Consider the following 10925-nt stretch of genomic DNA (forward strand, 5'->3'; position numbering starts at 1 on the left):
GTGTAGTCAGTCAGATCCAGCTGATAAGTCGCAACGGCAGTAGAGTGATCCTGGACCTTCCGGTCATAATCAGCCAGAGCAGTATCATCAGCACTCTTTGCTGCATCCTTATCCGCCTGAGTAGCATCAGGGGCAAGGGCAACGGGCGGCGGTGCCACAGGCACCGTAGGAGCAACGGGGCGCGGCGGACAGAAGACCTCGCCAGAAAGCACATCCCAAAGATGAAGACCGCGCATGTGGACGCGCATGAAGGCAGCGAAATCAGGATAATTTGCGCCATCAAAGATCACCGGGCAGCGAGAAATCGCAACATAGCCCGACGAGGAAGACATCTCTCTTTCTTTTTTCTTTTCAGAACCAGATCAAATCGGGATCAACCCGATGGAAACTCTGCTTCGGGACGGCGGCGGAAACGGAGATGGCCAGCCGGGGAAAGAGAGGTCCGGCCGGGGGAGAAGAGGGCGGGCGGCGGAGCGGGTGGCAGGGCCGGCGGCGGAGTGGGCCGGCGGCGGAGCGAACGGCCGGCGGCAAGCTGCGCACGAGGGCGGGCGGAACTTGGAGAACGGTGGCCGGGACTTTGAGAGGACGGCTGGGGGCAGAGAGCGGCGCCGGAGGAGCGGCGGCCGGAGGTGGAGAGCGGCAACGACGGCCGGCCGGAGTAGTGGCCGGAGGATGGCCGGAGGAGCGGCCGGGACTTGGAGAACGACAATGACGGCCGGGAACAAGCACGGATCAACTAGAGGACCAATTTTGCTCTGATACCATGTTAGGGAATATACTTGTTGTATTACCAGGGGGCCAAAGGCCACAATATATAGTACATGTACAGGCGCAAATATGCAGGAAGCCCCCTAACACATGGGGAAAATACAATATACAGATATATACTCTAATAGAACAATCTTAATCTGCATTGTATTGTCCAGGCTAATCCCCATTAGCCCTCCGTACATTGTAACATGAAAAATCCATCAATTTTGCCATGTCTTTTCGCATGCCCTGCATTTCGTATCTATATTTAATTAATCCGCGTGTCACAGCTAGGAGGTGTCCTAGAAAGTCATGACAGAAACATTCTCTTCCTTTTATACGGGGGAAGGTTGGTGACCACCTCCAAGAAAAGAAAATGAGTTCATTGGAAGCAAGCCTTGTGATCTCTCTTCTGATTTTGGTACAACAATCAAGCTGCTCACATCAATATACAACTAGCATATGCAAGTAGCTGAAAAAATTATGCCGGTTTCTGCCCAGCATTTCCAACCTAGATTCTAATAATCTAGTGTAAACATGTTTCCCCAACCTGATCTTCTCAAAAGCAGGTCCATCCATTTATTATTCCACAACAGAAAAATGACCATATCAGCCGCTGATCATGCCAAAACACACACTAATATTATCAACAGATTGTGTTAAGATCTTGCTGGATGTACATGTATATGAGATGCTTTAATAAAAAAAATTTAAAAATGCAAATGTGGCTCTAGTTAACTGGTGATTAAGAGAATTAAATGACCACACCATACAACCATGAGAATTCTACAGTTTATCATCACACAGAATCCGTGAAGCACAAATGCAAGATAAACCCTTGGCATCTCTAGCAGATCCCTTTTAATGTCATGCCGCAAAAGCCATTTGAGTTACATTTCAAACCTGTTTTACGGAATGGAATTTGATCTGCTCGAACATAAACTGCAAATTTAAGCTGTATTTTTTTTAAAGTACTCCGCGCTACTTTTCAACATCGATAATCATACATATATAACAGATATTTCATACATAGACACAATGGTCATATACAGAAAATCCGCGCGACAATCCTACATATATCGCTAAGACAACCTGGAATATTTACGGGTCGCACCGATATGTGTTGTTTGTTCGGTGCAAAAGAAGAACCCATGACGGCATATTGTTCAAATTTTACGAGCCGGACCGTTTTATAGGATCTGCTAGAGATGCTTTTGCTCTTTTACTCGTATCTTGACACCATGATTAAGATATTAATAACTGGATTTATGGAGTCATATGGAAAGTAACATTTCTTGAGAAATAAAAGACATTCACATATATGGATTCAGAGAATGGTGACAGGAACAAGGCCATCCAGATCCGAATAGTAATTTAACACACACTACATAGTGTGATAAACCGCAGGAACAGGCCAAACTAATCCAGCTGTTTCAGTTGCTTTCCATCGGCACCGAGAGAGAGAGGGCAGAAGAGAGAGGGGTTTTAACTAAGCTGCAGGTTGGCTTAAAGAAGAGGCAAGATAAGCTAGGAGGGAGTGAGTGAGTGAAGAGTCCAAAGCAAGAACACAAGAAGCGCATGTGCATGCGTGTGCGGCTGCGTGGGTGTGATGATGGCGGTGACGATGGCTACGCAGCACCGCCGCCGCAACTCCGCCGGGTGATCCGGAGCGCCCCAAAAGGAGAAAGAAAGCATCCACCAGAGGAGTAACAGGTCAGTCACACTGCTCACAGCTACTGTAGTAGTCACACTACTCACAGACAGAGAGGGAGGAGAGAGAGTGGAGAAAAGAAATAGTGGAGCAAGGAAGCGCATCGACCCCGGCCAGCCGCCGGCGTACGGCGGCCGGCGAATCTCTTCAGCATCCGGCGGCAATCCGGCTGGGGTGGATCTAGGAATAGGAAGAGACGGCGATTTCTTCTGCGGGGCACATAGAGCGGACGGTTCGTCCTCCCCTGGAACTCCGGTGAGCAAATCTTCCGCCTTCCCGCACAAATTTGAACTCAGTAGGTTGGTTGGTTCCGGAAAAAGGCCTCTCTGCGCGGAATCTTGGTTGGCTGCTCTCTGGCAGCGGAGGCGGCTGTTTCCACCCCATTGGTAGTTCTTGCGGCTTTCAGGTTCAAGATTTGAGGCGTTTAGGTAGACTGTGCCGACGATGTGGTCTGGTATTGCAGGTGTAGGAGGAGCAGACGATTTGTTCAGTAAAATGTAGGAGCACGGTATTCTAATTGAGGATACAACCTTTGATGATTTTGTCAGAAAATTTAGTGTTCCCCTCATGTTACTGCTAGGCCTGTGGGGAAGGAAGAGAGTGAATATGATGGGAAATCTGGCTGATGGAGCAGATCGTTATAGTCGATTAGCCTTGGCGATGATTCATGATACAGTACTCATTTTGATTTTTATCATGGAAAAAAGAGGTTCTGATTCTGCATTTCTCTAGTTACTAGCAGAACAACTATGTTCTGTTGTACAATGTTGGTTCTAATAATTTTGGAAAATGCTACATGAAGTTATTGTCCTTTATTTCCTAAAGGATTGCGGTTACACTGAATACAACAAGCCTGTTCTCATTTCGGGCGAAGTAGTGAAAATACTAGTTCTTTCTTCACAACATAAAACCTCGCAAAACTGCTCTGCTTTTTTTTGTACACCCTTTGTGGCTTCCCCTAACCTGGAATCAGCATGTGCCTTGCTGCCTCTTCTCTTTTGTGAAGTTTTATCTGTGTTTCAGTTTGCTTCTGTATGATGGCTTTACAATTACTGTTAATTACGTGCAGGTGTTTGAGATATCTGCCTTATTCTATCATGACAGCCGCAAGTGTATGTGTCTACGGGTAGTGTTCGCTTCGCTCTGTAGTTGCTTGAAGATCAGATGTGACGATGATGTACACAAAGGGGCCATCATCAGATGTTCTTAGAGCAAGCATTTCTAGTGCCCCTAGTACATCCAGCCATGGTTCTGCACAAGATGACTGCGACTCTTTAGGCGATGTCTACGTGTGGGGTGAAGTTGTTTGTGATAGCTCTGCAAGAACCAGTTCCGACACTGTAATTAGATCAACCGGGAAGACTGATTTCCTCCTCCCAAAGCCGTTGGAGTCTAGGTTGGTTCTCGATGTGTATCATGTAGATTGTGGGGTCAGGCATGCATCCTTGGTCACAAGAAATGGAGAAGTTTTTACATGGGGTGAAGATTCTGGAGGCCGCCTTGGCCATGGAACACGGGAAGATTCTGTTCATCCTCGTCTTGTCGAGTCCTTAGCTGCTTGCAACATAGATTTTGTTGCATGTGGGGAGTTTCATACCTGCGCTGTGACCACAACTGGTGAACTTTATACCTGGGGAGATGGAACTCACAATGTTGGACTTCTAGGACATGGTACTGACGTAGGACACTGGATACCTAGGAGGATATCTGGAGCTCTGGAAGGTCTCCAAATTGCTTATGTTTCTTGTGGAACCTGGCATACAGCCTTGATCACATCGATGGGTCAATTGTTTACCTTCGGGGATGGTTCATTTGGGGTATTAGGGCATGGAGATGTGAAGGGCATTTCGTATCCAAGGGAGGTAGAGTCACTGTCAGGGCTGAAAACAATTGCGGTTGCATGTGGTGTATGGCATACTGCAGCTATTGTAGAGGTCATCGTCACTCAGTCCAGCGCGACTGTGTCTGCTGGAAAGCTATTCACATGGGGAGATGGCGACAAGAGTCGACTTGGTCATGGTGATAAGGATGCACGACTTAAGCCTACTTGTGTAGCGTCGCTTATTGATTATGATTTTTACAGGGTAGCATGTGGTCACAGTCTTACTGTAGGCTTGACAACTTCTGGAAAAGTGTGGAGCATGGGTAACTCGGTTTACGGTCAGCTCGGAAATCCAAATTCTGATGGAAGGCCATGTTTAGTTGAAGATAAGATTGCAAGTGAGCATGTTCTACAAGTTGCTTGTGGTTCCTACCACGTTGCAGTTTTGACAAGTAGAAGCGAAGTTTTTACGTGGGGCAAGGGAGCTAACGGGAGACTGGGCCATGGAGATATAGAGGACCGGAAGGTACCTACACAGGTAGAGGCATTGAGGGATAGAGCTGTTCGGCACATAGCCTGCGGTGCAAACTTCACTGCTGCTATATGCCTGCACAAATGGGTTTCTGGAGCTGATCAATCACAGTGCTCCTCATGTCGACAGCCGTTTGGGTTTACCCGAAAGAGGCATAACTGCTATAACTGTGGGCTTGTCCATTGTAACGCATGTACCTCAAGGAAGGCTTTGAGAGCAGCATTGGCTCCTAATCCCAAGAAACTTCAGCGTGTTTGTGATTCTTGTTTCTTGAAACTGAAGAATGCCTCCGACACTAGTAATGGGGAAAGCAATGGTGAAGCTAGAGTAGGAAAATCCATCCTTTCTAGTAACATGGATATGATTAGAAGTTTGGATAATAAGGCAGCAAAACAAGGGAAGAGAACCGATGCATTGTCATTTCTCCGGAATCCTCAAGTTAGCTCGCTACTGCAGCTCAGAGATATTGCTTTCTCCGGCGGCGTAGATCTCAACAAACCCGTTCCCAGAGCAGTGCGCACATCAGCGCGGTCAGTAGCCACTTCAAGGGCTGTTTCCCCTTTCTCTCGCAAGTCTAGTCCACCACGGTCCACCACACCAGTTCCAACAACTCATGGTCTTTCTTTCTCAAAAAGCGCTAATGATAATCTGGTGAAAACAAATGAGCTCTTAAATCAGGAAGTTGAGAGGCTGCGTGCACAGGTATTCACTTTGTTCTATTTAGCAGAAATTTCCTTGGGTGCTAATTATGTTGCAAGAAATTGACACTACTTTTATATGTGTAGGTTGATAGCCTGAGACAGCGTTGTGACCATCATGAGCTTGAACTGCATAAATCAGCGAAGAAAGTACAAGAGGCCATGACACTGGTTGCAGAGGAATCTGCAAAATCGAAAGCTGCAAAAGAAGTTATAAAATCATTAACAGCACAGGTACATATCAATGGTTTAGTTCTCTTAAGTTATATTGGTTTCTTTCAAAATGAACAGAATACCTCTTTTTCACCAGAAATAATTATTAAACGTGTATTGTCTTATGTAGCTCAAGGACATGGCTGAGAGGTTACCACCAGATAATGGAGCTTATGATTGCAATGAAGCAAAGCAATTACACGCTCCAAATGGTGTCGAGCCACATGTTGCTATCTACTCTGGCATGAATGGGAAAATTCACCCATCAAGGAATGAATTACTCAATGCTTCAAATGCACATAGTCCAAACTCTGGATGGTCGCCAAATTCAAACGGAATCTCGAGCCAACATAAATTACTAAGTAATATAAGTGAAAACAGCGAAGGGAGCATTCACAGCCTTCGAATTACCAGTCCTCACGAAGCAGATCGTCCTCATCGAAGAGCACACAGCAATAGTGACGAGATGCTGTCCGCAAGTAGCAGAGCTGATGATAATGTCAGCATTGATGCTAGGTCCCTTCAAAACAATGAGGACGGCTACAAGTCTCGAGGCACAGTATCAATATCCAGCAACCAAGTACAGGCGGAGTGGATTGAGCAGTACGAACCAGGTGTTTACATAACGCTCACGACCCTCCGCGACGGTACCCGGGATCTGAAGAGGGTTCGCTTCAGGTGATTCACGTTTTTTCATTTCTTCTATGATTTCTGCTTCCAAGTTAGCTTTTATTTTTTCACATACAAGATACTCATTAAACACTGGTGATTGCAATGCTAGTTGCTTGTTTAGTCAGTTTCTCGCGATTTTACTGTCCAGACTGCCTACATAGAATATAAATAGTAAAAGAAGCATATATATTATACGGTGCAAGTTCATATGCAACCAAATAATTCAGGCAGTTTGTGTAGTTTCATATCATATTCTAGAGCAAAAGTAATTCCTACAGTTACATATGAGAAAATAAAAACTTCAGGTTATCTTGTTCAGCAGGCTAATTTGCCGAGAGTTGTGCTGCACATTCTTCCTGAAGTTTCTGCTATACTGATTGACAGGCCCATATTTCCTTGTAAACTAGAATATTAGTTGACACTTTCCCGTCTTGAAACATTTCTTGTATGCAGTCGAAGGCGCTTTGGGGAGCATCAGGCGGAAAACTGGTGGAACGAGAACCGCGACAAAGTGTACGAGCGGTACAATGTGAGGAGCTCTGAACGAGTGTCATCAGCAGCATCGACCCGGTCGGCTTATTAACATACCCGTGGACGACCTGTGACGATCTGGCCCTGTTTCTTTTACCGTCAAACTGCAAGACCAACCAACAAAAGTAAGGTCATGCATACTGGGACAGAGACCACCATAGGCGATTGTCGCTGTTTTTGATCATCCTTCTATACTTCAACTGAAATATTGATAGGCTGTAGCATGGGTGTGTCCCGGTGTCATGTACATACACGCCGAAGGGCATGGTTTTTGTTACCATGCTATAGATCACACTAGCCATTGTAGCTAGGTGAAGTTTTTTTCTTTTCTTTGTACGAGTGCTTGAGTGACCTCCATATGATTTTCAACTTTTGTGTTACCTGGATATATGCAACTCTTGGGGAAGACATAAGACCAGCTCAAGACATATACGGTGCCAAATTGATATAATAGTTACACATTTTCTATTTAAATACAACATTTTCATGGATATTAATAGTTAAAGTGTAACATTAAAGACGGTGTAAATGTCTGAGACGACATATGAGCATTTAAAGATTCTGGTTCTTTATCATTTATCTTATCATGTTTTATTGTTGTGTGAAACTCGGTGTGGCTATATGCATATTGTTATGGGGAGGATGGGCGTGACCTTCTGCAATTGTATCAATTAGATGAGATCCTGACATTAACAACTCTTCTATTGTTGAAAAAAAATCTACTACTCCCATGTACATTTTCCAAACATTTCAAGTATAGTAAATGTCTTGTCAACATTACATGTACAAGAATGAAAACTGTAACATGGATAATAACTCTATCTATCGAATAAAACAAATTAAAACCGTATGCAATATATATGTCCAGAAGTTGAAAATTTTGAAACCAAGGTTATGCTTACCTTGTCCTTCAATAGAAGAACACGGATCTTCAACAGCGTTGAGCTCAGGCTCGGACTCTATTGCGAACAACCAATACCGGAAAGGAAGTACACATTCACTGCCTCGTGCCCAACAATGGCATTAGAGTAAAAAGGGCCATCCGCTGATTCGGCACTGTCTGTACCGCAGCGTGCCTCACTGTAATCCCAATCTAGTGCGCGGGAACCTATTGCCCTTCTTCCGACTGAATCATACCCCTACCCATTCGACCTATCATCGTCTTCCTTAATTAATATGGATGTGGATCTTTACCCAAATCAAGTGAATTGAAAGCAATCCACAAACTAAGGTTAGTGAAGGGTGGATTCTCTTATTTGTGATAACATCCTTGTCTTGAATCTCAAATGAATTGCGTAAGATGGTGTTGATTTGCTAGTTTCTCAGAAAAGATTGAGTGTCCCTTCTAGGAGACTGCTCAACGGTAGTAGGAGACTATGACACTTCATATTTACATTGCCCATTTCCCTTATTGAAAAGTGCTTAGTTAAGTTCGCTCATTAGAGCCAACATGGCATACTGCAATGCACACAAATGTATGATATATCATGTTACAGGTTTTAACATTAACAGTATATGTGAAATATCAATTTAAATGGTTTGGAATGCATATTGTGTAGAATTTCATATAAACCCATAATTAAAGAAGGATGGTTGTTTTGATCTCCTAATTAAAATGTCTTAATGTTTTTCATATATTAATTTGGCATAAATAGACGGAGGTCAATTTTGTGAATATTTTGATATCTTATTTGCAAATTTCTCATATATCAAGTTTCTATGAATTGTAAAAGTTAATTTTAAATCATTTTTGATATTTTTATGGACTAATATAAATGCCGGTGCGTTGCTACGGGTTCTCAAACCTTTATTTCTCAATAAACATATTGAATCACAACTAACAAGAAAGAAAAGTAATAAAACAAAAGGCAAAGCAAGAAAAGAAAAGAAAAAGAAAAAGAAAAAGAAAAAAATAAAATGACCGAGCCAGGCTGGAAGCATGGGATGGATGCGTATGGACGGTTAAGATTTAATTTGCTTGCTTAGTTTGCCTTTTTATAAGTAGTGGAGATAAGTTTAGTTACTTAACTGCCAACGCTACCGCCGCACAGCCTCTAGCATCGCCTTGCTCCATCACCGCGCTGTCTCCCGCCGTGCGCGACGACACCCCTCCGCGCGAAGGGATTTCGTAGGGGTGCACCACGGCTCACATGCGGCCTGGCGCCGCCACCACCTCCTACGCCAGCCAGGGAGGGTCGTGACGCGCTCTTTTAGGGTTTTGTGGTCGCCTCCGCGCCCACACGAGCGACCCGGGAGGCAGGAGGAACTCATAACCAATCATAGGGTTTCAATAAAGATTGTTATCATTTCACCTTCAACAAATATGAATGGACAGACACTTCTTTCAATGTCACAATGTGTACTTGTTTCAACAATGAAGCGGCGTGCTTTACAAAAGTATTCACACCAGGTCTAAATACAGACGGGTATAGTTAGGAGTGGGACACAACCCAAAGTGTTTATCTGGTAAAAAATATCCCAAGTATCTGACACCACCATGTAATCATGTGGTTGTAATATCATTCTTTTATTGCAAAATCCAGAGCTAAGTCTATCCCATTCTTTAAAGCAGTATACATTCAGCTGCAGGAGTCTCACACCCCATATGACCATGATTCAAACTGCTGATAAGCTTCTCACAGATGACCTCACGGGGCTTTCATAACTCTAAGCATACTTACAGAGAGAAAAAAAAATCCTAAACCAATAACAGCATCAACATAAGATTCATGCTTGTTTTCTAAAATACAAGAGCAGAAGAACTTGTTAGACATATGAGATCATGGTAAAGAAGTTCCAGTTGTTGATCCATAATAGAGATACCTAGATTACTCATTTACAGCAGCAAATTGGTCAGGCCAACATCGAAAATTGAAGCTGGAGAAGAAATTGAAACAAAGGGGCATGGAACAGTCTTTCAAATCATTTTGAAAAACGTCCAAATTAGTTATCCATTTACTAACTGCATATTTTACAGCATCTTTCAAATCATTGTGGAATCTCAGTTCATACAGAACACCCACCGTGCAGAAAAACTATCTTTTCTATTGTGCTGGAAAGTCTGTACATTGGTGCTAATTTCATTGCTTACTGAAAAACTATCTTCACAACCATTTACTATATAAGATGGGTAAAGAAGTGCAGACCAGTTCAACGCAACCTCATTTTGTTCTCATTTTTCTTCTGTGAGAAAATGCCAGCCTGAAGCAATTAGAAAAAAAAAATTAACATGGAATAGAAGAAGCAGAAACTAACATAGCCATATAAACCACACAAAAATTCTATGAAACTACAAATAACACAAGAACTAAATCAAAGGAGTGTCCAGAACAGGGAAGAGAGGAGACACATCTGATTGCAGGGGACGCCAAACTTCTTGAGCCGCATTTTGCGAGAAACAATAGCCAGAAAGTTTATCCTCGGCCAATTGATGAAAATATGAATCAGAACTTTGGACAATATGATTGGTTTAGGATATTCATCAACAACATATCTTCTTTAAAGCAGTATATATTCAGCTGCAGGAGTCTCACACCCTATATGATCTGGACAAGATTCAAACTGCTGATAAGTATAATGGTGTGACATGAAACTTCACATGCATAGATAAAGCTTGCAAATTATAGTGCAGAGACCCAAATTGCATAAGATAAATCCAAGTTCCAGCATAGAAATCTTGTAGAATGGCACATATAAATACAATTAAGAGGGTAGTTTTGTATGCCTTCTTAAATAAGAGTCCTATATTTTTCTCATAAGCTCCTGCAGGTGTAAAAAGGATAATGAGGTGAACTTCCACATTGCTGGCACAAAAAATTTATCTGGGACATTAATGGATATAGTAAAATGCTTGTGTGTTGCAATGTTGTTTTTATGAAGCTCATCATTCTCGCCTGCAATCTAATAGGTGATAGGCAGATTTAACGAACTACATACCATGCTTTTCTACGCTGTAGGCCTAGATATCGAAACATACCATGATTTTTTTGCACTCTA

At 43.1% G+C, this 10925-nt stretch overlaps 1 protein-coding gene across 1 annotated transcript; it reads left to right on the top strand.

The window, feature by feature from the left end:
• The first annotated feature begins 2693 nt into the window (after window positions 1-2693).
• LOC124708277 (PH, RCC1 and FYVE domains-containing protein 1-like) lies at window positions 2694-7448 on the top strand. The gene is made up of 5 exons (XM_047239957.1): window positions 2694-2716; window positions 3531-5517; window positions 5601-5747; window positions 5857-6404; window positions 6852-7448. The coding sequence occupies exons 2-5, from the start codon at window positions 3634-3636 to the stop codon at window positions 6979-6981; spliced, it is 2709 nt and encodes a 902-aa protein (XP_047095913.1). The 5' UTR covers window positions 2694-2716; window positions 3531-3633; the 3' UTR covers window positions 6982-7448.
• The last annotated feature ends 3477 nt before the right edge of the window (window positions 7449-10925 follow it).

This window comes from Lolium rigidum, chromosome 4, assembly GCF_022539505.1.
Source record: "Lolium rigidum isolate FL_2022 chromosome 4, APGP_CSIRO_Lrig_0.1, whole genome shotgun sequence".
In the NCBI taxonomy this organism is placed as follows: domain Eukaryota; kingdom Viridiplantae; phylum Streptophyta; class Magnoliopsida; order Poales; family Poaceae; genus Lolium; species Lolium rigidum.

Excerpts from the sequence above, each read along its gene's own strand:
- LOC124708277 (XM_047239957.1), top strand. The coding sequence starts at position 3,634 with ATGATGTACACAAAGGGGCCATCATCAGATGTTCTTAGAGCAAGCATT. Across the intron at positions 5,518-5,600 it reads TTGAGAGGCTGCGTGCACAG|GTTGATAGCCTGAGACAGCG; the intron begins GTATTCACTTTG and ends TTATATGTGTAG. Across the intron at positions 6,405-6,851 it reads CTGAAGAGGGTTCGCTTCAG|TCGAAGGCGCTTTGGGGAGC; the intron begins GTGATTCACGTT and ends TCTTGTATGCAG.